The sequence below is a fragment of the Podarcis cretensis genome (assembly GCF_951804945.1).
Source record: "Podarcis cretensis genome assembly, chromosome: 1".
In the NCBI taxonomy this organism is placed as follows: Eukaryota; Metazoa; Chordata; class Lepidosauria; order Squamata; family Lacertidae; genus Podarcis; species Podarcis cretensis.
This window is the reverse complement of record NC_137170.1, coordinates 106,637,173-106,664,769: the sequence shown is the minus strand read 5'-3', so window position 1 is coordinate 106,664,769 and position 27,597 is coordinate 106,637,173. Positions and strand designations below refer to the sequence as shown.

At 42.6% G+C, this 27,597-nt stretch overlaps 1 protein-coding gene across 5 annotated transcripts in view; it reads right to left on the bottom strand.

Moving 5' to 3' along the window:
* The window catches only part of FMNL2 (formin like 2), a 192,956-nt gene that overhangs the window by 12,449 nt on the left and 152,910 nt on the right, over positions 1-27,597 (bottom strand). For 3 of the 5 annotated variants that reach the window (XM_079993242.1, XM_079993244.1, XM_079993243.1), the window contains exons 10-19: positions 24,013-24,087; positions 19,179-19,289; positions 15,444-15,593; positions 11,597-11,698; positions 10,660-10,975; positions 9,719-9,913; positions 6,981-7,001; positions 3,114-3,238; positions 2,522-2,721; positions 610-844 (exon numbers count right to left, since the gene is read on the bottom strand). In XM_079993242.1, coding sequence (XP_079849368.1) covers positions 610-844; positions 2,522-2,721; positions 3,114-3,238; positions 6,981-7,001; positions 9,719-9,913; positions 10,660-10,975; positions 11,597-11,698; positions 15,444-15,593; positions 19,179-19,289; positions 24,013-24,087 — 1,530 coding nt within the window. The remainder of the gene's footprint in view (positions 1-609; positions 845-2,521; positions 2,722-3,113; positions 3,239-6,980; positions 7,002-9,718; positions 9,914-10,659; positions 10,976-11,596; positions 11,699-15,443; positions 15,594-19,178; positions 19,290-24,012; positions 24,088-27,597) is intronic. The other 2 variants (XM_079993246.1, XM_079993245.1) reach the window with 1 other exon arrangement.

Here is a 27,597-nt window from a genome sequence, read left to right as displayed (position 1 = left end):
GTGCTGTGCACTCTCACTGTGTGAGCTGGAATGCCCAAATAGTGCTTGGGTCAGAATCATATGGCAAATGACTATTTACAACTGACTGGATCTGAACCAGAAAGGCAATCCTGCATACACAAGAGAGGGTGCACAACTTTTGTTGATACCCGCTGGCTTGCTACAGTCCCTTTGCTACATCCCATACTATTCTGGAGCAAATGCCAAAACTCAGGGACAGATTTTTTTAAGGGTACAGCAACATGAAGGGGGAGGAGATATGGCCTTATGCCTTGAGTAGACCTTTGCTCACAAAATTTAGGATGAAGGCCCCGATGGGGTCAGAAAGAGGCAAGCAAGCAATGGTGCACAATGAACTTATCACCATGTAGTTCCAGGCAGCTGCTAGAGGTGATGTGTCAAAGATAAGCAAATATTCCTGCACTGCAGGGAGTTGGCCCTTGGGTTCCCTTCCAACTCTACAATTCTATGATCAAGCAGGGGATAACTTCAGCCCATCTCTAACAAACAACTAGACTAAAGTAACTGCTCCAAAAGGAACGTAGCACATGCATAAGCCACACCATGGAATTCCATTCAAGAAGGAGCTTCTCTCCCCATCTCACTCACTGGAGTCAGCATCTGGATGCTTTCTGCAAAATTGCCAACGAATGCCATGATGGTCATCTTTTGCATCAGCCTCTCGATCTTGCTGAACTGCATCATGAAACGATCCTCATCTGAGAGGTTCTCAAGGGGCTTCCTCTCCCGCTCATAAAGCCGCAACATTTTCACTTCATTTTCCGTGGGCAAAAATCTCATCAGGCATTCGACAAAATCCACTGGTAGAGTCTTCAAATCGAACCTGGCCAAATGCAAAAATATATAAATATATAAATATATTTAAAAGAAGAGATGTTTACAGGGAAGGAAGAGGCAGAGAGCTCTGTTTTCAGAGTTCCTCTATCAATGCATCTTATTAGAGCTACTAATCAGTTCTACAGACAAAGCATACTTAATGCAATAATCAAGTTAACTGTGGGCGCAATTATTTCACACTGGCAATTTTGGCAGTCAATATGCAAAGTGTGAATAGATGTGTGTCCCTAAGTACTTGAATATGGGTATCTGTAAGTGAAAGACATGCACAAGTTACTGACATTTTACGTATTTGCGTAGGAAACACCACTGTAAGCCAGGTACAATCGCAGCAAACAATTACCATATTAAGTGTGAAGCGGCACTTGGGATTTTTTAAATTCTGAATATAGATGGTTAGGACTGCACTGAGAACTCTCTTGGTTGCTTTTTATATATTGCTCTGAGAAGCACCCTGAAAACCAAGTAATCGTATTTTTAAAGCTGCTAAAAGAACACGATTGCAACAAGCATAATGAACTTTATGTAAATAGGAGCAGAAAAAAGGCATACCCCTTTAATTGAGATTTGTAGCCTACACACGGGTGCCATTTGCACTGAATCTCAAAATGCTGGTTTTGACCTTTCATGCTCCTTAATTTGGGTGTGTGCTTCCTCCTGTAGGAAGTGCTCCCACAGCCCTGTAGCATCTCCCAGCAAGCTCAGCTGAGAATTTGTACATTAATGGAAGAGGGAGGATATAGGAGAAAGGAGCGCCTTCACTGTGGTAACCTCAAACACAGAGAATGGTTTACTGCAGGAAATCAGTCTGCACTCCACTCTTCTGAAAGAAATGCAAAGCACATTCATGCAAGACAGCTTCTGCAAGACTTTAAAAACGAATGGCTGTCAGCATGACCATTGCACTGAAGTGTTTTTAGCATTATGACTTTCAGGTACTTTAAAAGTGTTTTACTGGATCATTTTATTATTGCCAGTTGAGTATTTGCAGACGCAGCCTAAACACCACAACACCAATCTGCATTTCATTCAAGACACTTGGACTCAATTCAAACACTGTGAAGGGGGGGGGGTAACCTAACCCTTTCCCATTCCTTTAATAGCTACCATATTTATCTCACAATAGTGTTTAAATTGCTGCTAGAAATGAAAGCCTTGCATGACAAGAATTATAGATGAAAAATACGAACAACATTTTTCAGAAAACCACCAGTTGCTTTTTACAGTTCTCATAATGGAAGGAATTCAACATTGCGTAAAGGCAGTCCTTCCATCACAGCAAGCGTTTCAGCTTGCCAGATGAACAATGCACATTGTTCTGGGGGTTCTCCCAAACCCCCAAGACCAGTTTGGGAGGGGAGGTGTAATAACGGGGGGAGTCCCATTGCACAAGTAGAAGTCTTTGTTCAGGGCTTCCACTGACTGGATTCATTAGGTGAATCCTGCCCTGTGTTACTGTGATATATGCAGACTAAGCAAAATCCAACGGGCTTACTCCAGAAAAGGGTGCACAGCTTAACAGCTTTATGGTGATCAACTGTATATATAAGCATTAATGGCATATGAGGATCTTCCTTGGATTTAAGCAAACTTGCAGAAATACTGCTGACCAATTAATACAACGTGCCTCAAACCACCTTTGTAAAACGGCCTTTACACTTACGCCTGAATAGCTTTGCATATCTCATCTGCAGTCTTTCCAGCTTTCCTTAAGGTGATCGCAAGATTTTTAGCCCTGTTTGCTTCCAATAGCGTGACTTTGTTCGATCCCTTTTGAGTTATTTGCTTGCTTGAAGAAAGATCAATGGCCGGGCCTTGGGCTTTTGTCTTGAATATTTCTTCAAATTCATCCACATTTAAATCCTAGGACAGAAACCAAACAGAAACAAGAAGGAGTCTAGAAATCTATGTCGAATGGGGGGGAAATGCAATTAATGAAAAGTGTAGAAGCTGTAGTGCACTGGGAAAGGGGGAGGTGACTGTGTGACGAGGAGAAGGCTTTGATGCTCTGCAAAGTTTCTTGGTCCATTGCAAGATTAGCAAAAATACTGCACGTAGCACAGCAGAATAGGACTCTAGTTACCTTAATGTCAACAAGACCATCAAACAGAGTGATTACTGAGGTCTATGGAGCGTTTAAAACTTTTTAGGTATGTATGATGCAAGGTCAAAATAACTGCTTTTTAACAGGATACAGTAACTTCCAAAACACAGACAGACAGAGAACACCAAATCACAATCTGCAGGTCTCATACCTCCAATATCCTTTCGTCATCAATTTCATTGAAGACTGTCCCGTTAATCTGATTGGGTTTCAGAGCCACCCAGTTAAAAACTGGCATGCGGAACTTTGTCTTAATTGGCTTCTTGATTTTCACAGCTTTAAACAAAGCAGAGAGTACAATTACACATTTCAGAAAAAGGCAACAAGCCTCTTGAGCAATCCAGAAGTACTTATGGGGGATGGCACTTCAACACTGGAGGAGGCCTGGCAAGAAGTAAACAAATACTGTAAAGTGTTGGGGAAAATTTGGGCTGGCTAGAAAGCTTGAAGAGAAGAGACAATTTCTCTCTCTAATTCAGGAAGTTTGCCTATCATTCATGCAAAGGTTTGACAAGAACAAGCATGTTTTGGTACAATTGTGCCTATTTTCCCTATATTTGATGAGAACACGCAATTCAATCACTACAGGAAGTCTATAAAATTGTACTCTATTTACCCATGTGATTTTAGCTACGTCCTGTGATGGTCTACTATTATTCTTCTGACCGCACTAAAATTAACCCAACACACGAACATTGCCTGATTATTGGATGAAATCATGTGGAGTTGCCTATTTAAGGAAGAATAACCATACATTTACCTAAAAATCATAGAAACATGACTCAAATTTCCAGTCTCCACTAAATGTGTAAAAGGCACCAGTGGTACTCAACCGAAGGCTGTTTCTGAGGGGGCACTAAGGTACCAACCGGTGAGTGCTGTCTAGCCTCACTCCATTTAAGAGGCAGAAAACCTCATCATTTTCCAGATGTGAGCTCCTCCCCTTCCTGTAGTGAGCAGCTCATTTTCTGTCTTATTTGAAGTTGGAGCGATTGCTCAATGGCTTCTCTGGTTCAGCATTTCCATTAAAGAAACTAAGTGTGAGTATATGGTATTTTTCTCTCATGAAAGGTGGTGCCCAAATGCCCACACGAGAATTAACAGATAGGGATGAGGTTTATTGCAAAGCATCTAGAAGGTGTGAAAGTCAGGTGTCAGCCACATTTATGGAGTGATGGACATGAGCCGGGAGACTGCCAATTCCCAGCAGGAAAATATTGTGATATGTTGCACCTACAACACCTTCCAGATTTTAAAAGCAAGCGAGTACACACAAACATGCATCTGTTGATTAGGATTGCAAATGTGTGATCTGTACCTTTATTTAGCATGATCAGTGTCACGACAGCTAAAGGAGCTTCTCCTCCCACGTCAACTTGCCCAGCTGTTAAGCAGGGGAGGCCTTGTTGGCAGTGCTGCCTCCTTCTGTGGTTCATGCAGCAATAAAACTGCTAGCACATTTGCAAAGCTAAGCAGTGTCCAGGGGGGAGCACGTGTTGAAATTTCTGCATTGCAGGGGGTTGAACTGGATGATCCACAGGGTCCCTTCCAACTCTACAATAATATGATTCTTCATGGCAGTGGCACATGAAAGGGCCTTCTCTGTGTTGGCCCCCAGGTTGTGGAATTAACTCCACTCTGAGGCACGTCTTGTGTCAAGATGCACTTCTTCACAAAGGCCTTTTTTCTGAGTGGATGTCATCCCACAGTACTGCTGTGGATTGCTGTTTTGCCATTGGTTGTTTTGGGTTTTATTCTAGGATTTTAAAGTTTGCATTTGCTTTTAATTATACTATTTTTTGGTAACACACCCTGGGGCCGTTTGGACAATCAATCAAGTTGTCCAAGTTGTTGCATGTTACATTTGCATCATGTGTCACTGATTCACTGGGACTACCAGTTTAAAGTCCATAACCATGCTGAAAACCTCACTCAGGGATCATCCATACTTCGCTTTACTCCACATTTCTAGCAACAGGTCCAAGCTTTCCAGGTCTGTGTCTAAATGTTTCCTTCCTTCCTTCCTTCCTTCCTTCCTTCCTTCCTTCCTTCCTGGTCCTTCCTCCACAAACTCCCATTCTTTACCACTAAAAACAACTTCGTGGAAAACCCTAATTGCTGCTTGCTCCAATTCAGCAGTAAAGATTGGGTTTTCCTGAGGAAAGCAGCAAGGGTGGGGGGAAGCACTCAGTCACACACCAGGAAAATGCAGACCTGTGCCTAGAAAGTACAGGGCAAAAGGCAAGCGTGGATGAGCCCTCAATCATAAACAAGCAAGTGGTGTTTTGGAAATGCAAGAAGAGAAGCTCTAAGCTGAATATAAGCAATTGGAATTGACAGCAGCCACCAGGGAAACTACGCTGCAGATTTAAAGAATCCAGAGTCTGTGTTCTACACAGTAAAGGAACACTCTCCAGTCTCGGCACAATCATTTCTTGGATTATTTGTTACTTTGACCATCTCTCATTGTGATTGTCTACTACATTTTCCAAAGCAGCTCTGAAGACATGCCTTCCCCATTAACCAGTGGACAAAGAATAATAAGCTGAAGCAGGAAAATTTAGGTTAATTACTAAGGGGTGGAGAAACTTCCTAACCCTAAGAGCCAAGGGGACTGATTAAATGTCCATCGCTGGAAATATCCAGCAATTAGTAACTCATTCACTGTAAGCATTAATCTTCATGAAGTTCAGGGGATGCGCACATAAAATTCAGGAAATGACATTCTAGAGAACATTTGCCACTGAAAACATCAATTATGGCAGAAGTTTTAAATTGGTTCTGAAGCTTTAAGCAATTTGGTTAATTAATCAACTCAACCAGCTCCTTCCTCACCTTCATGTCATTAAGGACCAACTCCAGTTTGAAACTGGACACACACAGTGCAGATTCCAATGCACAGTGTTTTGCAACAGTAGATAAAATCCTGCGCTACAAAGGTAGTATCAAGTATTGCCAGAGAAAATCCTAGCTTATTTTGCCACAATGTATATTATTATTTAGTGGGACAAGCAGTTTATCAATTTGACAGCATGAATTTAAAACTAAATTAGTGAATTGTTAACATTTTTGCAAGCTTCACACAGTCAAGAAGCCCCTGCTTCTTACTCCTCCAGTTTTGAAGAAGCTACTTAGCCAGGAAAGTGAAGTTGGAAACATGCAGTTGTTATGTCCACCGTCAAGCAAAGCATACCTAGTGAATTTTACCATGGGCAAACTCACATTCCCAAAGGAGACTATTGTTCACGTATGATGACTGGGAATGTGTACACCCCAAATGTCTTATTATCTATCCTTCCCCCCCCCCTTTCCCCTATAATGCACCAAAACCCTTGTGCAAAATTTCAGACTGGGGATACATTTGTAATAGATTCCACAAATTCATCCACTAATTTTAAGCAAATTTCCACACATCTTTTGTCAGCTGTCAAAACTGGAGCTGCGAATTACAATTTGATAGGCAGTGAGCCCGATATTATGTGATGATGTCACTATCCACTCAAAGGTCTGAAGCTACTTCTCATTTGCTTAAAAGATGCACTTGTTTGGATGTGCGGTGACATCACGAAGGGAAGGTATATTAAGAATATTTCTGTTTGAAGGTAGCCAAGTGATTGATCTTGATGAGTCTCTAACATAAGATGCAATGCTGCATGCAATGATATGCCTTAGAATACCCTAGAGTTTCTATTTTATGGAAAAACCAAGGCCACATACACACCACACATAGAAAACAGCAATGATACAACTTTAAACAGTCATGGCTCCCCCCAATCAATCTTAAGAAGTATAGCTTGTTAAGGGTGTGGAGAGTTGTTAGGAAACCCCTTTTCTCCTAAACAGAGCTTTTGCACCACAACAAGTCAAACAAACATCCCACGCTTTCGGAGAATGCAAAAACACAGCAAGCTAGTTTTTAAAGTGATACACAAATGGATTTGGTTAACAAGACAGGAAAAGAAGACAGCAGAAAATGGGATTAAAATGTACTTAAAATACTCAGCAAAAAGGAACCTACAGAAAAGCTTGATTGGCCCATCTTACAAGGAAGCAGAGGGAATAAATAAGAAAAAGGTTAGCTAGGGTTACGTAGGTCATTTAATAGAACAATCTATTATCACAAATCAGGGCTCCTGAATACCACTTCACACATTATCATTTTTCTACATAGAAATAATCAATTGCACTTAGGCGTATAGAGTTTATGGACCGGGCAGCCTACCCATGGTAACAGGTATTTACCTAACATCACCCGTTAAGGTAAATTGCATTTTCCTACTTGAGGTTATCTTAGTGTAGCAGATCAGCAATGGATGAGGCATGTGCCCACCAAAAGCCTTCTATGGATTTCATTTAAGTATCAAACAAAACGTAGCATCCATTGTTGGGTGGTCCAGTACCATATTAATTCTGCAGTAAACAGTATTATTTGGAAGCTACACTTTACCCAACTTATTTATATGGGAAGATTGCAAACAAAGCCATAAAGAATTAAGCCAAAACAATAACCTAGAATTAGTTTACCAACAAATAAACTACTGAAGCCCAATACAGTGGTACCTCGGGTTACATACGCTTCAGGTTACAGACTCCGCTAACACAGAAATATTACCTTGGGTTAAGAACTTTGCTTCAGGATGAGAACAGAAATCGGGTACCGGCGGCGCGGCAGCAGCGGGAGGCCCCATTAGCTAAAGTGGTGCTTCAGGTTAAGAACAGTTTCAGGTTAAGAACGGACCTCCAGAACGAATTAAGTACTTAACCCGAGGTACCACTGTATATGGAGCATTCATTTCCTGAAGCACCAATATGTTTCCCAAAAGGAGAAGATGGCCACCAACTTGGATGCCTTTAAAATAGGTTTAGAGAAATTCAGGGAGGCTAAGGCTGTCAGTGGCTACTAATCTGATGGACTATGTTCCATCTCCACTGTGGGAGGCAGTATGCTTCTGAATACCAGCTGCTAGAAACCAAAGGGGAGAGTTCTGTGGCATTCAGGTCCTGTTTGTGTGCTTCAAACAGGCATCTGGTTGACCACTGTAAGAACAGGATGCTGGACTAAATGGGCCATTGGCGTGATCCAGCCAGGCTGTTTTTTATTTTATTTTGTTAGATTTCCCCCTGCAACATATTTCCTTCATATACAGGCAGGAGATCAAAACCCAACTGTTCTGAATTAATTTCAGTTCCCAGTGGCTGTCATTTTCAATAAGACATCAAAAATGGCTCTAGATTCAGCCTCAGGACCAAACCCAGAACTGTGGTGTTAAGTTTTCCAACTATGTTGAGGGTCTTTCTTCATTAATGAAGTTTTGTCCAGGGATGTTAATGGGCCGGCCTGATTCATGATTTTTTTAATTCTTCCAAATTGTGCTCAAGTCAACAGAAACTGTATTAATTGCAGTGAGGCAATAGATAGAGTATTAGCAGGCTGAATGAACATCAGATTTGCAAAGAGGGTTGTGACTAATGACAAAACCAAGCCAAGGGTTGTAAATTGAAGGGGGAGGGGGAATAGGCTGGAGCTACACAGCCAGTGCAATGCCACTGAAGAACCAGAAATTGAATCTCTCATCTTCCAAGTTCACCTCTACTATCAGAGGATGAGCAACTGTTGATGTTGGACTCAATGCAGGAAGAGGAAGGTGGGGCGGGGGGAACACACATTCACTTGAGTGCTTTAGCCTTGGCTACTTCAAGCTATTATTCCAAATAAATTTCTCAGTGGCACAGAGGCATCCAAATTCTGCCTGTTTTTAAGGGATATCAGAGAAGGTTTAAAATAAAGAACCAGCCACCTGCTTTTAAACATATATATATTAGGGATGAGTACCTGGGCTTTCTAAGTCTGCAATTATCATATTGTTCCATGACCTAAACTGTAAAATACCAACGAGTATTCAATCGCTTGCTCAGTTCCTTAGCAAACCCACTCACACTTTTCTGAGAGATGCCTGCCTCCTATCTTCAGAACCCCAAATTTGGAGATAACACTTTTCCACCACCAGTGAGATAACATGAAGGGATTGTAGCAACGGTATAAAGCCTCCATTTAAAATCAAAGCATTTTTCTGCTAGCTACTCATAATCTGCAGAATGGTGAGGGAGGGATGGGAATCATCAGATGTCAAAGAGATAAACAACTACCTGACATTCAGAAGACATCTTAAGGCAGCCCTGTTCAGGGAAGTTTTTAATATTTAACGCTGTACTGTTTTTAACACTTGATTGGGAGCCGCCCAGAGTGGCTGGGGAAACTCAGCCAGATGGGCGGGGTATAAATAATAAGTTGTTGTTGTTGTTGTTGTTGTTGGGGAAACTCAGCCAGATGGGCGGGGTATAAATAATAAGTTGTTGTTGTTGTTGTTGTTGTTGTTGTTGTTGTTGTTGTTGTTATATCTCTTAAGTGTTCAACCTTTGTATTGGCTCCATCAGGTGCTCACCATCTCTCCTTTGAGAAGATGCAGCAAAACAACACAGAGATTTAGTTTCAAAAAATCTGCCTCTCCCCAAACCTTCACTGAGAATAGGCCATCACCTTACCTCTTGTCATTTCTTTAGAAAGTTATTTTGCTTTTAATTCACTGCTGCAGCTAAGGTTTTGCAGCACTGGGACACCTTGATTCATTAAGCAGTGAAGACTTTGGAGCACTTTTTCATAACATCCATTCTGACTCATTCCTCTTTGACCAAGGACATTTTTTGTATTGTGTATAGGACTTCCCTGGCACGCCAGCAACACTGGCTGCTTCTTACCTGCTAATCCTGAGTTGAAAACGACTGTAGGGGAGGCTGTTCCCGGAAGAGGAGGCGCTGATGGTGGGGGTGGGGGTGGGACTGGAGGGGCCAGTCCTGGTTCTGCAGCTGGGCCAGGAAGAGGAGGTGGGGGAGGTGGGGGAGGAGGCGGTGGAGGGGGAGGAGGCATTGGCGGTGTCACAGGACCATTTCGAACTGAGAAATGAAAGAGACAAAACAGCATTTTAAAGTATTCAACCAAACTATGTCCACCTCCCTCCCACACCCCAAGGGAGTTCTCTCAACTACAGGCAATCCACATGGTAAACTTTGCTATACATTGTGCCTGCAGAGTAGAGAAGCTGCCAAATAGATGTTATTTTGCAGACCCTTGCAAATCATGCAATGTGTAGAATGGACTTCAAACACAAGATGGCAAGTTTAGCAAAAGTGAAGAGGATGGAAGTTGAGAATAGGATTAGATAAACTGCTCAGGGTAGGGGAATCACTCTGTTTTCATGCTTATGTTACTCTGCATTGTGTCATATACCTAATACTACAACTAGCAGTAGTAGTAGTCGTAGTGATAACTACTTATAGTAATAACAATTACTGCCACTGCTTTTTATTATTATTAAGTTCACTAACTTGTCATGTTGATGAAGACATAGGGTGTAATCCAGAGCCAGTTTGGCACACTTCAACAACAGTCTAATCATAAAGTTATTTATTTGGGAGTAGACCATATTGATTTCGAGGGAATTAATTTCTAATTAAATATTTTTAAGGCAGGATGCCTAGATAGCCAGTGAACACTTAAGTGTGACTTGATTCACTGCATCCAGCTTTCTCTGGATTGGGTCCCAGCCTCTTTCATGTATGGTCTGATGTACTGTGGGGGATAGGCTAACCCCCACTACCTTAAGTTGAGCAAATCTCATTTCTTCTGCAACATTTCTCACCTGCTTCCGATTCTGATTCTGACAACGGCAAGGGTGGTGGTGGAGGGGGCAAGAGAACCGAAGGTGCAGAGCCGGAAGCTGATCCTCCACAGGTGCCCGTGGCAGCTTCTGCCCCTGAGGGCAATGTCCCAGAAGCCACCCCAACAGGAAGAATGTTGATATCACCATCTCCTTTCTTCTGAATTTTAATGGACCCTTGCTTCTCCAGTTCATGGATCTTCTTCTCCAGCGTTGACTGTCGTTGAATAGCTTCCTCTTTCTCTTTGACCATTTTCCTCAGCGTGTGAACCTGTGTGTTCGCATCCTTGTATATTTCCTGCAAAAAGAGCCCACGGGTAAAGAATCGACATGTGTTTGATATGCAGAATCATCTCAAAACTGAACGAACAACATAACATGGGATTCCCAGCTGAGTCATTGTCAGGCAATGTTTGATGGTGGCGGCAAATGCACTTCTCTCTTTATCTTCATCCAAACTGTGTTTTCCTTTAATAAGTTGGATAAGGAACCTCAATCATGGCCACAAACTGGCAATATCAGAAAGGTTTAAATTATTTCCTAGGGTAATGAAGACTCTATGATATGTACTATTGGCACACCCAATCCATTAAGCCAATAAGATCCTATTGTGTTCTGGGTTAGATTGCCTGACTTCTGGTGGAAGATACTAGTGACAGAATATCGGCTTGTTTCCTTTTCTCCCATTCCATGGCTAAGAGACTCACAGGAAGGAACCAAGTGTTATAAACCTTCATTGATCCAGCTTCAGGATTAAATCACTTCTGCAGACTGCAAGTAAACTGAACTGTAGCCAATTGTGGGGGCAACAGTGAATCTAGCAATTTCCATGTTTTTAGAGTCTAACATACTTGTGAGGAACTTGGCTGACCATCCAGTGAGCACCCTGAGCAGCACAATCCGCACTCAGTACACTTACTCGAACGACATCCAGTTCTTTGTTCCTCTGCATGAGTTGTTTTTCCAGTTCCACAATCTTTGCCATAGCTTCATTTTCTGTATCTTGCAGTTTTTCTGATAACTAGACACAAAAGGGGTGGGGGAGGGGAGTGTTAATTGGCAAAAAGGCTTATTCGTTCACAGTGGCGACTGCATGCCAGAGCCATGCATTATGTATATAATAAACATTGTATCATTCAGTTATTCATGCTGTAAAATGTCTAAGAACAGGCCCCTTGCCAGAGCTATAGGAACCATACATAATCTTTACAATCATAGGGTCTATTTGTGATGGATCAATAGGTTTGGTGTTGAATTTACATGGTCAAAAGCTGTGGGAGTTGCCCATGTAACTGTGTATGTGAGTGAGTGAGTGAGTGAGTGAGTGAGTGAGAGAGATGTCAAAGTTTCATTTGGGTAGTAATGGTTTACTCAAAGAACCAGCTTCCATTTATTTTTCTTGAGGCTGTGAACATCATAGTTACATTTTATGAAACTAATGAAATCTTGAGATATATAGTGATGGGAGGCTAAATGCAAACACTAGAACTGACGGCAGTTTGTTCTGATTTAGCACTAATGAACGCTCACACCTCCTTCTGTGGGCGCCCTTTGCGGCGCGCAGCACCCCCAGGCCACGTGGGACTCACCAGCTGGTTGGGCTGGTTGGAGTTCCCACCAAACCCTGGTTTAAACTGTCCAATCGGTGGCTTGTGGGGGGTGGGGCAAGCCGAGCGGACCATGTATGGACAGGCTTCCCTCTGGTTAGCTTGAGTTGTATTACACGGTGGAAAAAATTAACAGGGCCATCCGCTTGGCAATCTTGCATATCGGAGGCAGAGTTGTGAAGCATTTGGACATTAAAACCAACAGATTGGAACTTTTCAGACCCGACAGAGTGCACCTCACCACCTCGGGAAATGAACACTGGCTGGATGACATTAAGCATGGCCTAAAAGAATGGTTGTCGGATTGCTAATGTGGTTTTCAGTTGTACATAGTCTTGGCGGTAAGACTGCAAGTTTGTGGTCTCAGGTGGAGATTTTAGGCCTTGGGCAGAATCCTTTATTCTATCTTCCCTAAATGGGGGAGGGAAGGCATGAAGTGGTCACACACACACACACACACACACACACACACAGCAGCGATTCCAGGGTTCCCCGTTAAAGGGGTTTTGAGTTGAGTCACTGGCCATACACTAAAAGGTTGTCAGTGAACTCCCCTGCATTGCGTGGAAATGGGGAGGGGGGCTGCCTGCGTACACAAGCGTCTTGCAGTGCACCCTCCCCAGATCCATTTAACCCTGAGGAGTCCCAGTTCCTGAGCTGAGGGGGCTGGGGGAGATAGACGTCCAATGCCTAAGCCAAGGTCTTCCTACATCTGAAAGGTTTAATAAAGTTGTGGCCAATTTTAATTCCATAACACGTTGTCATGAGTCATTATTTCTTCTGGTGGTGTCTTGGGGGTCTCTGTCTGGGCACTCAAAGAGTGGGTTTTCCAGGGGAAAGCTGCATGGCAAAGACAAAACTGCTTGGATCCACGCCTAAAAGCATGGGACAAGCAGGAAACCGCTCAGAGACATACTTTTTTGGCATGGGACAAGCACAAGCGATGCCATGTTCAAGTACTTCAGATTTGATCACCCATAACACAGCCTTTTTTGCCTTTATAACTAGTAACTAGTAATTCTTAAGTAGGGACATCTCCTCCACCATCCCATTCCAGCATGATCCCTGCGGCTAATACATTTTTAAATCTGTAAGCTATGCTTTGCGAACACTTACAGTACTGTATATCTTGGAAGCTACAGAGATTTGTGCATGCACTTTTATGGTATGAAACACAGATCTGCTTATTTGTGTGTTTTTTCCCCTATGTGTCCATGGAATTTGCAATTTATATGTAAATTAGCACACGCACCCCAACCTATAACAAGAGTTCTTGGTCAAGCTGCTCTCCCAAGTGCTTCCATCTGGAATTGTAATTCAACTGAAATTAAATACTCCAGAGCTGTTTTGAGTCAATAACATGATCAGAGAACAACAAGGACCACACGCATGCAATATTAATATAGGGAGTTTTCATTCATATGGATATAACACCATTGGCACTATATCACACACACCAGCACACACACACACGCACACAAATGCAGTTTAATAATATTGAAGTTGGACCTAATAGGAAAAACATTTTTTAACAAAATTGCTTGTGTAAGTTTTAAAACTCTAGTTGGGAGTATGTAACCACTTCTACTTAGGCTATAACCTAGGCTTCCTCAACCTCGGCCCTCCAGATGTTTTTGGCCTACAACTCCCATGATCCCTAGCTAGCAGGACCAGTGGTCAGGGATGATGGGAATTGTAGTCTCAAAACATCTGGAGGGCCGAGGAAGCCTGCTGTAACCTTATGAGATTTGGTTCCAGATTTGTTCCTGACAGCTCCAGACCCTGACTCCAGACCCTCTGAAAATCTCTTCTAGGAGGCTGAAGTGTCCTCCAGACTGGGGGGGGGGGGGGCGGTTTAGAAGCTTCAGGGAAGGATTGGTGCAAAATGGCTTCCTTTCCCCTTCTGCCATTGGGATCAAGTGTCTTTCACAAATGGAAGGAGCACTTTCAATTGTGGATGGCTATGTCTGGATGCAGCCCCTGGTTTTTTTTTAAAAAAATGAGTGTTTTCTAATTGTTTTAATTATAAATATTTACTAACCCAGAGAGGGAGATGACAAACACTTAAGAGAGTAATCAGATAATGTTTGGTTCACAAAAAATCTTAGCAAACCTCTGCAGCAAACATCACTACCTGTTTAAAAAGGTAAAGGGACCCCTGACCATTAGGTCCAGTCGTGACCGACTCTGGGGTTGCGGCGCTCATCTCACTTTATTGGCTGAGGGAGCCAGCGTACAGCTCTCCGGGTCATGTGGCCAGCATGACTAAGCCGCTTCTGGTGAACCAGAGCAGCGCACGGAAACACCGTTTACCTTCCCGCCGGAGCGGTACCTATTTATATACTTGCACTTTGACGTGCTTTCGAACTGCTAGGTGGGCAGGAGCAGGGACCGAGCAACAGGAGCTCACCCCGTCGCAGGGTTTCGAACTGCCAACCTTCTGATCAACAAGTCCTAGGCTCTGTGGTTTAACCCACAGTGCCACCCGCGTCCCCTGTTTACTGCCTGTTTACTAGGCAGTAAAAAGAGCAGGCCTGCTAGATCAGGCAAAGGGTCCATTATCTCAGTATCCTGCCCTAACGGTAATCACTCGGGCACTTCTGGGAAATCCACAAACTGAACATCATTTATACAGCAGGTAAATATTTTTTCCCACATTTGTGTCAATTTGGAACAGAGACAAAAAATGAAGTTCAAGACTAAAATCGCAAGGACATTTTTTCAGTCCAGCTCTAAATGAACTTCCAGACAGAAATTGCTCAAACCTCTTGTGCTTTAACAGGAATTTGCCTCCTTTAGTTCCTAGTAATATTAGAGTGTCTGTTTAATGATGTCTTGCAGGCACGCTGTCCGTGACATTGCCAAGATAAAAGCAGGCATAGCACTGCAGACTGAACTAAAAATATTAAATCACACGGAAACCAATTATCCAGGTAAACTAGCCTTTCCTCTATATTTTAAGAGTGTGTGTGTTTTCTTCTCAAGGTAGCAATAAAAATAATAGAAGACCAAAAGCTTTACTGGTAGTAATGGATATAAACGAAATAAAGTGCGTTTGTAATCACATTTTGATGCTCAGATAAATAATCAAATGACCAAATAAAAACCAGCCTCCAGAAAGACCCCCCAACGTCTACATTTTAAAGCGCCAATACTAACATGAGATATATTTTCTTCCAGTTCTTCTACTCTTTCCAAGGCAGCATTCTTGGTTTCCGCATCTTCAAGTAAAGCTCCCACATCAAACACGTTGTCCAGGTAAGCTTGAATCTGCACCTGCAGCTTATCGCTTTCTGTGTGTTTCAGTTTCTGGAAGATCAAAATAGGGCAGGGGGCACAGCATTGTTTAGCACCACTAAATAAGTCAGGTTTTCCACCACCGTCACATGTTGCTAAAATGGTTGATTTCATTGTTACTAATAAAAGCAATATATATGCAGGCCTCTGGGTTCAGATAAGTTGAAAATAAACTGTGGTTTAATGTGAAAGAGCAGCAAATGTAAGACAGAGTTGTTCCACCTGACCTTTGGCTTGGAATCAAATTGATCCCCTCCCCCTCTTCCTTTTTCTTTTCTCCTTCTGTGATGGAACTCCTATTTGGGGACTTCCCTGGCTTTTTTTCTGGCCCACGTAGGACCAGTCTGGAATAGTTGGCCTTGGTGAAGACTTGACGTTTTCATTCCCCAAAAAGTTTTTGATTTGAGTTCCTACTGAAATGAGGCTGCATTTTAATGTTGTATTTTAATCTTGCTTTTAAGTTGTATTTCAATCAATTGTTTTTATACCCGTGTTAGTAGCCCTGAGCCCGGTCTTGGCTGGGGAGGGCGGGGTATAAATAAAATTTTATAATAAGAAGTTAATAAAAAATGAGTGCACAGTGCTCCAAAGTCCCTGCTTCACACCTCCACCATTCCTGTTGTTGTCGTGCCAGGGTAAGTTATAAACCATGAACGGAAGCTTGTCATGGTGTGTTCTTTTTCCCTCCTCCAATTCCCATTGATTCTGCTGGATAACAAGGTTAATCATGCACATCTTGCTCAGTTGTGGACTTTAAATGCATAATATTGGCAATGTGATCTATTCCAAATCGCCATCAACCCTCCCCCCTCCCTCAAAAAAGCAATTTGTTGGAGTTACTTTTAAAAATACCCATCACATTATTCACCCTGACTTAAAAGGGGGCTCTGTCTAAGGAATTTTAAGAGCACTGCTGTTATGGCATTTCCATACCAGCAAAAGTGTTTTTCTTGTTGAACTGAACTTACCAGCGGGGAGGGGTTGTTAGCCTAAGGTTGAATGAAAATAACTCAAAAGGGTTAGCTTGGGATGGTGAGTAAGTGAGTGTTTAAATGTGAAAAATAGTCCCCATGCTGCACTGTACCACCAGGAGAAGCATATTATATGGAACATAAAGTATTGTTGTCAGAATACATGAAAGAAGCTCTTGACTATGTTATACAATGGAACAAAGCCAAAAAGCAGCAAGAACAGCTGAATTCTAAGCAACAACAAAAAAAATCTGTCTCCATGTTAAAAGTTCCTAATAATAGAGCACCATGGGAAGAGAGGAATGAAAAACACTTCAAGATGGAGAAATAGGACACAAGAACTTAACTGTAATTGGCACCCACAAATTCATAGCAGGTACGAGAGGAAAAAAGTAATAAAAAGATATTCCTTTTGCTGTATAAGCCTAACCAAAGCCCATTGATTTATATTAAGAGGCCAGTATTATTTTATAATTTATATCACAGCATCGGTGCAAACGTTCAGACAATGTGATTACAATACATCAAGCCTAGACTTCATTCTATAGGAAGCAATTTAACCAACACAGCATTACATATCAGCTGCCGCTCTCATATTGGCTTTTCAAACCCAATTATGGACATCCCCATTTCTGAGATGAAAAGGAACTGGCTAGTTATTTGGGGACTCTAAGCTCCAGCTCTAAGCCACATGACTGAACACTCCCCACTCCCGGGTCAGAATTACGTGCTGCACATGGTGAACATCACTGGAACAACAAACCACGTTTTTGTAGATCACAGTTCAACCTGCCTTAGGGAGGTTGGCTGCAATGAGTAGATTAAGAAAACCCAGGGCTTTTTTCTCCCAGCCGGAACTCACTGGAACTGAGTTCCGGCACTTCTCAGATGGGCGCCATTGCCATTATGAGAGAACAAGGAAGATGTTCATGGAGAGTTCCGGTACCTCTTTTTCTAGAAAAATAGCACTGAGAAAACCAATTGTCCTTCTAAACAATTCAGGTGTCCCATTATAAAGTCTATGGATTCTAGGGGGTGGGTCCTAACTCTGTAATGAAGTGCATGCTTTGTATGCACACGGTCCCAGGTTCAATCCCTGGTGTCTGAAACCCCGAAGTGCCAGTGCTAATCTGTGCAGACAATACTGAGCTAGATGAAAAACTGGGTCTTGATACGCTTCTCTGTGGAAGGCAGAGAAAGACACACACACCTCCATCTGAAATTCCAGGCCAGCAGAGCGACTGGTGAGTCATTGCCAGTTAGTGCAAACAATACAGACCTAGATGGACCAAATAACTGACTTGGTCATATAAGACAGCTTCCTATGTTGAGTGCTAAAAATGTGTGCAAAACTCAAGGAAGACAAGGGATGTGGGTGCAGAGAGAGGAATGGGTAACGACAACATAACAAAGCAGAAATTAGCAATATTATAGTGACACTGGAGTGGGGGATTTCAAGTGTGCAACTGAAGTTTCTTCTTCCTCTTGACAACAGTCCCATGTCATCCTTTGCTTCTTCTATCTCCACAGTTGTGGTTAACTCACGGCTGCCAAGAAGGCAACCACTGTATGATTCCCGCAACTGAACCACAGGGATGCAGAAGGAATAGAATCCTCAAAAGTCAGCACAGTTTTGGTCTGAGCGGTGTATGTCGCTCTGCTTCTCAAAAGAATGAGCAGGAGAAAGTGGGGAGCAGGAGGAGTCAGGGGAACAGAGAGATCGTTGAGCTGCTGGGACTCCTGAAATGGATCCAGTTGTCTCAGCAGTTAGGTCAGCGCAGTGGAGGTACACTGTAGCAGAAGCATTCCATTGGAGCAAAAGTCACTGCACCAGAAGTGTGCACAGTATATGGCTTCATTCACATTTTCTTGGCATTGGAAGCGGGTGGTCACTGTGCATAAAATGCAGCGTTAAGAGGTGATTCTCCCTTCTGACTTCTTCCAGGTTTGTGGCTGGCTTTTTTACCTGAGGCCGGTTGCAGCCTCAAAAGTTCAACAAGCAAAAAAAAAACAGCAGCACAAGGCACCGGTCGACAGAAACTTGTGAGAGAATTTGGTCCTTTTTCTGAAGATGGCACGGCTCGTCAAGGAACGAATTGATATAAGGAGCCCGTGACACTGACGTTTGCAGCTGGAGCATGCATTTAGCTCATTGGGCACTAAAGGCAGAATGGACATTTCTAAGGAAAGACTGGCATGGGAAACATTGGTCAAACAAGGTGGGCTACCTTTTGGGGACTGAGAGCTGCACTCCCTTTGTGGGGAAAGTATAAGATACTGGAAAAGTATAAGACATGGGAAAATATAAAATATAATTCAGAACATGCAGGGGTGACCCCTAAGGGAGGAGGGTAGATGGGTAAAACTGAGAAACATTCATTTTTCCCCTTGCATAAAGACCTCAACCTCAGGGTGTATTGATGGTGGTTGATTATTCATTGGATTGTCTTCGTGAGAAGCTTTTTATTTTAGTATGGCTAATGTCTGGCAATTGTTATTGTTGTTTTAAAAAAAGTAAAGTAAAAGCAAAGAACTCCCTATGGCACTTTTTAACACAGAAAGCAACAATGAATTCTCAGCATAATCATATCCAAGTACAAAACAAGCCAAAGCAGGCGGTACTCACATCTAGGTATTCATCCAGGCCTAGCTTAGTAAATTCATACTGGAGGTGAACTCTGAAATTCATGTCCTCTACTGAGTGAACCACTATGTTGATGAACTGCATACACGCCACCTGTAAAACAAGAACCATCAAAAAAATGGAAACTGGTAGTGCTAACCCTTCATTTTGCACAGGGACAAATCATGTGCAGCAATGTTTGCTGCCTTGTATACAACCCGGATGTTTTAAGACCACCTCAAGATTATGCCTGACAATTTGTGAGAGGTGGGGAACGAATTATACTTGTCAAAATAGAAATAAAGTTTTCTGAGTAAGAAGCATGTGTCTTGAAGAAGGGGAGATGTCCTACAACATGTCTACTCAGAAGTAAATCCCGCTGACTGAATGCATTGGGCTCACTCCCAACAGAAAAAAGAGTATACTGCAAACTTAAGCTCTTCTTTAATGGCAATTCCTCTCACCAATTATTGCATATGTCGTGCCTAGAATGGTGTGGATTTCAGAATGGGAACTGTAATCAGACAAATATGGTACTGTATGCGGAACGCAGCACTTTGAACACTTCAAGAGGTCTGGCCTAAACACATTCAGTGAACTGGGACAGGGATAGGGAGAGTAGCGTTAACACAAGCAAAAAGCAGAAGACTGAAAAGAAGTCACCCATTAGAAGTCATTTTCCCTGCTTCTTGGATAGATGATTAGAGATAGATAGATAGATGATAGATAGATAGATAGATAGATAGATAGATAGATAGATAGATAGATAGATAGAGATAGATAGATAGATAGATAGATAGATATAGATAGATGATAGATAGATAGAGCGAACTACAGCAGTGGAAAATATAAACACTATCTGATCCAAATGTGGTGGAATGGTTTCAGACACTAATTCACAAAGGTATGACCAAGTTTTAAAGTTTCCATCATTAATATCTCTACTTCTCTCCTTTCATTCCAGCTACAAATCCAAAATCTGATTGATACAAACCAGCATTGCAAGAACAATTTATTTGGACTGAATAAATGGATGCTCTGACACTCATTTCCACATGAGTGAGGCACATATTTAAGGATCATGAGCTATAGTTTACTGAAGCAAAATATCTGGATCATTTTAAAATGGCACTTCACACACTAACAGTGTCTAGGAATGCCTTTTCAATTTTTCTTTATTCCAGAAAGCTTTTTTTTTGGGGGGGGGGGGTCCCATTCTTCTGCCCAGGTGTCATGTCAAGTTAAAGGTCAGCAGCTTAGAGTGATCATTCTGTTTACGTCAGGTCTCAGTTGCTCAAGTTTCAAGAAGCGCTGTGGAGCCTTGTTTGACTCTTTTTTACACTGCTACGACAAATACAGCTTCTGTTCTGCTAATAAGCCACCAGCAAATACAAGGAACAGAAATGGTTCCCCCAGTGCAGACGGGCTCAGAAACCAGTCATGGAAGGTCACCAGAGACTGGTTCTTTTCCTCCTCAACTTAGTTCCTCTCTCAAAGCTCTTGAAACACATGTTCCACAGGTGGCTTCCAGCGACATGCAGATCTTGTTAAACACCAGATGGCAACAGACATAGCTGATCTGTTTGCCCATGTGCCATTAATTCTCAAGTGGCTCCTTCTGCATAATTATTTCATTTTATGTCACTTGGGGAAGGTGGGGGCTTAATGTAAATGACCCAAAACTTTATTCACAATGAACAAAAGTATTGACTCCCAGATGTAGCGCAAAAGCAGATCTCAAAAGTGCACTCTAAGGAGAAATGCTTCTTAAAATGCTTCATGGTATTTTGCAAAAGGTAGACGGTTTATACTGCCCAAAGACAGGGAAGGGTTTGGTAACCAGTTCTGCTTGAAGCACCTACAGTCGAGGTTCAGCTGGGACTAATTTAACTGGTCAGATCTCATTGTCCCCAGCCTTTCAACAACTCCTGAAAAGGGGAGGATGGTGAAGAGCAGGCTTCCTCAACCTTGGAGCTCCAGGTGTTTTTGGCCTACAACTCCCATGATCCCTAGCTAGCAGGACCAGTGGTCAGGGATGATGGGAATTGTAGCCTGAAAACATCTGGAGGGCTGAGGTTGAGGAAGCCTGAAGAGCTGCTTCCCAGAGCAACTGCACTGCATCTCACAGTGAACCCTCTCTCTCAAAACCAGTGATCCCTGCCTGTCTATGTATTGCTTTCTATTGTGCTGAATCTTTTACCATCAGTGCCTATCAGAATGGGATGTTCTTTGATTTGTTTCTCTGGAGTCTCTGCTACGCAGAGGTACCAGATGCCCACTGGGATTGGTAGGGTGGGAGACAGGCTGACCAACACCAGGTGGAGCCAGAGACAAAGGCAGATGAAGCCAACTAACTCTATGTTTGTTTCCATCCTCCTCTGAGTTTCATAAAGGAGTTCAGACAAAGGAGGAAAAAGCTGGCAGCCAGTGTCCCGGACTGGTTGTAAGTAAGAGGAGGCAGGAGGGGGTTGGCAGAGTGTGATCTGAGTCTGTTGGGGCAGGGTCCCATTCACTCTAATGGATGAGCCTCCAGTGCTGTGCCCGGGCCCTACCATTGCTTATCTCCTTCCTTTCAAGCCCAATCCTGGAAGAAATGCGATCGTTCAAAATCCCTGGCATCCATAGGCTGAGCTTGGAAGATCTCTGCAGGGAGCTTCTGCCAGCCAGTGCAGTCAAACCAGAGCTAGATGGATCAGCTGACTTACTGCAAGACCACTTCCGATGTTCCCCTCCATCCTCTTCACTGAAACTAACCACTTGTGCTCACTGTCTGAACTTGTGGGCTTTATTCATGACAAAAAAAGAGTCCTGTGGCTGGTGAGTCAACTAGACGTCGCCACTTTCTCCTCCTTGCAGATGATGTTAGCTGCCCAAAAAAGTTAAAAATATTCTACAGTGGGTTTTTTAAAATCTCTTACTTCCCTTTTGCAAGCAGCTTAAATGGTTGATTAAGGCACGCTATATCATATGACCATGCATGAAAAGGGTACTTGAGTTAGTACAACAGTCTATCATGAGTCTTGTGGAGAAGGGGGTGGCGTTGGAGGAGTTCAACCCGGGGGAAAGGTCCTAATGAGTTGGGGGTGGTGATCAGGAATCCCAAGAAGAGTCTTAGATCCAGGGGAAGGCTGAGTGTGTGGTCAAGAGAATAGCACACCTAAGTGTCATGGGATATCCCAAGCTCAATGTCACTGCCAGCTGAGGTGGCTCAGATGTTTTTCCCCTGCCGGTGAGAAGCCACCTCTTTCGGGGGAAGCACTTAGGGATGAATCTGACAGCAAGCCAGCCCTGCCATCTCCACCTATGGATGGCCAATGTGGAAAGTACGATGCTGGACTAGGTGATGCAACTAATCTTGTATTCTTAATTTATACGAGGGCTGGTTCACGTATTACTGTCCCAATGAGGGAGTTTCTCTTCTTACTTTGGAAGACTGATGAAAGGACACTTGCTCACTGATGGTCAGCACAGGAGATTAGAGAGGATTCTAGGACAAACGTGCCTTGCTCCCTTGCACACACATGCTCCTTCCCAGTGAGAAAGAGGAGTGGCTTCTGCTGCCAAACAACAGCCTTTCCTTATTAGTAACATCTAGAATTTTTAAAGTATTGCATTGCCTAAATAATTCAAAGTTGGTCTTCTCACACCAGAGAACACCTTTTCAAAGTGCTAAACCCTGGTGCCTTCATAGAAATTTCAGCAGTGGTAACAGGGCACAGATGGGTTCAGTGGCCAAACTTAACTTGTTAGCCAGAATTGTGGCCTTTTAATTTCATGCTGGAACATATAGTTCACTTGCGCTGTCTGTCCTCAGTGTCTATTTTCTCTCTCAGTAAAAGGGGATGTGGGGATCAGTGACTAAACTAGGAACAAGGAAACTGGTAAAATGGAAGTGGAACATTTGTCAGTAGAACAGGAAGAGGAATAGCATGCCACTTCCCCATCTATGCTTTGGTTCATGAGGCATAAGCATGCTGTAGACTGCAAATATTTACTTCATTTCCCCTCTCAGTTAACACTGTTCCTTACTTTAAAATAAGCCTTCCCAGACCATGGCAGTATCACTTTGACTTTTTAAGTCGGGGTAATCAACATGGTGCTTTCCACAACTTGTGGACTACAAGTCCCATCAGTTACAGTAAGCACAGCCAATGGGAAGCGATGACAGGCACTGTAGTTCATCAACATCTGGATGAACATATTGGATACCCCTCGCTTACGCACTTTTTCTGAATCCTAAAATTTTCAAAACTGCAGCCTAGGACCGATAACTGGAGCCAATCAAGCTTTCCCATTAGGAAACACAGCAAAGAAACACAGAGGTCACCAAGGAAGTATATCCTATGATTAAGTAGAAAGGAGTGTGTTGCATGCAGCACTGCTTGGGGAGCAAAGAAACAACTCCTATTGCTCCTACCTATTGCATTTCCCACACAGTCTTTGCCTTGGAGCCCCATTGTTCATGGCCCTAGAATTGAGGGTTAGCATTGCAAGTGGGCCCATAAGCTTGGGTCCTCAGAATGGTGCTTACAGAACAGGCTTTCCCTTCTGTTCTCCCCACTGCAGCCCTCCCAAAAGGTGATCATGAGGTGCGGGAGACTAATGGATGGAGTGGAATGTGCTGCTGCAAAGGACTGGCCATGCTGAATACTTATGCATCCAAATCATATTCATTTTGTCTGTGTTAATCTGGGTGAAGCTGAAAACTTCTTTTTCCTCTTTAGGTAGGCCCACTGCAGAAAGTTTTCAAACCCCCAATTTATACGCAAAATATACACTTAAAAGTAAACAATAACAATGATCCAAAGTGACATAAGGTGACACATACAACACTCACCATGAAATCTATATTGTTATCTTCATTTCGAAAATGTTCCATCAGCTTCTCAAACCTCTGCTTTTCCCCACAAACCTGGAAAGGAATTTCAGAGAGGTTCCGTTATACATCTGTACACTAGGTAAAAAGGTAAAGGTACCCCTGCCCGTATGGGCCAGTCTTGACAGACTCTGGGGTTGTGCGCCCATCTCACTTAAGAGGCCAGGGGCCAGCGCTGTCCGGAGACACTTCCGGGTCACGTGGCCAGCGTGACATCGCTGCTCTGGCCAGAGCCAGAGCCGCACACGGAAACGCCGTTTACCTTCCCGCTGGTAAGCGGTCCCTATTTATCTACTTGCACCCGGAGGTGCTTTCAAACTGCTAGGTTGGCAGGCGCTGGGACCGAGCAGCGGGAGCGCACCCCGCCACAGGGATTCGAACCGCCGACCTTTCGATCGGCAAGCCCTAGGCGCTGAGGCTTTAACCCACAGCGCCACCTGTGTCCCTCTGTACACTAGAGGGAGTACTAAAAACACCACTGAATACCTCTTGGCTTGTAACGTGCAAAATAAATGGGAGTTCTGAACTAGTCAAGTAGATATTCTGATACCACATATCCAGAATACTGCAGCAAGAAGCAGTGTCTGGGCAGAAATTGCTAAAATGTCTGTGAAAATCCAGACATATGGCAACTCAGTGTCGCCTTTGGCAATTTCCCTTTAAAATAGCTCAAAAACGTTTGTTTTCTTTTGTGATGTTGCCAAAAACAGCTCAACAACTTTGCCCAAAAAGTGTTCAACAACTTTTCTGTCCGGCTTTTCACTGTTGTGAAATATGGCAACCCTAACCACCATAAACTTCTAAAATACAAAAGAACATGGAAAATCAGTATTTAATTTAACCGGGGTAGGGTCATGTTTAGTAACCAAATTTGGCACCTCTTTTATTTGCTCTTGCATCTACAAAGGCAAGTTAATCCTCATAATAGCAACTTTTTCATTGCTTTGCTCCTTTGCGTTTTAACAACACCTTAACACAGAGAAATTAAACCACTGAAACTATGACAGGTAAACTGTTCACCAGTATAATTATAACAGGTTAGGTTGCTGGGAAAGGTATAGAAGCAGGGGCTGTAAAAAAAGGTTGGTAAACCTAGTGAAAAGCTTTGCCATTAGCATAAGCTCATTATGATCATTGAACTTGCTACAGCATGTATGATTTGTGTGATACAAAACGAACAGCATGTAGGCCTAGACTTACTTAGGATCCTTCAGTCATGTCCTATTAAAATAATAATTGACCATGTCAGAGTCAATCATATTGTTAATACTACAGAAGATGTAGAGACCATTGGACCCTCCAAATACTGCTGAACTACAGCTCCCATTAATCCTGGCAATTGGTCAGGCTTGCAATTGGAAGTTAGAGCTGACCAGAATCTTCAGGGCAAAATTTTCCCCATTTCTGCACTACAAAGGAAGCAGAGCTTAGAGCACAGTCTTGGTGAAGGCCCTAAGAACTGAGGCAGGAGGGGTCTTCTGCGTTAGACCAGGGTTTTCCTTTTTTTTAGCCGGAGTTCACAGGAGCTCCACTGTGGCTTATCCCAGTCACTGCTAGGGATTTCTGACGATGGCACAGAAATTCTCTACACAATCAGGGCAATCCATCTGGCAAGCTGCTCTAAAAATTGCGGAACATTTGCCAATTGGCAACTGGAACAGGCAGATCAAACCCTGGGACTCTGCTGAACTTTTGAGTTAAATGAAAATGCAAGAATAAGACACAGAATTCAATTCAGAATGAACTCCTTAAGGCAGGGGAATCAGGAGGCAACCATGAATATGATCTAACTTTTAATATGCTTATGCGTTTAAACCTTCAAGTCACACTCTCTTAATTGTTCTGCTTTCTTTCTTTTTCTCCCACTACCCAGAGGTCACAATGACTTCTTTTTCTACTTAATACAATGGTCTAGTGTAATCAACCCATTTCACTCCAGGGTAGTACTATTTTGGGAGGGTGTTTCTTCCAGACTGGCATTGCAAGCTTACAGATTGTTGGGGGAACAAAAGACCAGTTTTCTTGCAAGTTTCTGTTTAAGTAAATGGTTGTTTAATGTTTACTAGGCTGAAAATACTTTGGAATAAAAATAATACACACACCAAGAGGGCTAACATCATTTGCAGATTACATCTCCAGGCAAAGACGATTGGCTCATGTTTTCCAACACGTCCTGCTGTTACTTATAAAATTAAATAGCTGAATTGACCAGTAAGAATGAAGCTGGCTTCTTATTTGCAATAAAATTCTCCTCCTGAGTTACGATACATAAATTTGAACCTCTATTAATCTCTGTAAGAGTCTGGGGTTCAACAATGGACCCTGCAGGAGGGAAAGTAATGAAAAATAAACAGCCACAGTTCACTTGCCAAGCACTGATCCTCAAGCTCACTAAAAAGTAATAATAACAACAATAACAATAACAATAAATCCTTCACAGCTTTCTATCACAGGCCCAAAATTCTGATGCCATAACGTTGCATTTACTTGTTGGTAAGCCCCATTGATTTCAATGGATTTTTTTCTCCAAGTGAGCATATTTAGAATTGTAGCCTCGGCCAGACTAACCAAGGAACATGATGAGGTGCATTTTCACCAGTCCTTTCAATCACAGGTTTTAAAAAAGCATGTTTAATACAATCATTGTTTTTTGTTTTTTTGTTTTTTTTTAAAAGAATTCAGCCCTATGAAGCCCCAATCCAGGCCCACATTCTTGATTTGTGTTGGCATTGATCTGGTTTCCTGACCATAAATACTCCCTTCCATCTGCACTTTGGAGGCAAATAAGAGTGCAGACATTGATTTCTGTATGGCTGCTTTTCCTCCCAAATAAAAGTGGCAGAATTAAGCAGGCCCCTTCTACAAGTAGAGCTCTCTTCAAGCTTTCAAGGCAATTTTTGAGACTGCATTAGGCTGGTCCACAACAGGGCCTTCTCGGTAGCAGTTCCCCATTTACAGAAAGCCCTCCCCTAGAGAGATGAGCCTGTCTGCCTTTAGTATTAACATTCAGGAGGAATTTAAAAGCATCCCTGCTTATCCAGGCATTTGATGTCTGGAAGATACTGTTCCTGGTAATCTGGAAATCATTTGCTGTGTAGGATATCTGGATGCTTTTAAATGTTTTCAAACATTAAATTATTTTTTAAAAAAATTTAATTGTGTTATTTTGCGTTTTTGTTGTTTGCCACCCTGGGCTCCTTCAGGAAGACAGGTGATATATAAAATGATAAGCAAACAAACCAATTTGGAAGTGGGGGGAGAGAGTGTTAAGTCTGAAATATGACTGTTGGACAATTTATTGCATGACGGATGGTAGCTACAATTCATTTCTTATAAATAAAACCAAATTTGATCCCATATAACACAAAGAGAGAAATACAGCCTCCCTTAAATTGAAGAGAATGCTAACAATCCTGACTCATCCATCCATTTATATTGTATAGCTGCTCTTCAGAAGAGTTGTTCTGTACAAAATAATAATGATAAAAATTAAATTAAAAAAATGAAGATCAACCCATACTCCAGTTTTAATGTAACTGCAATATA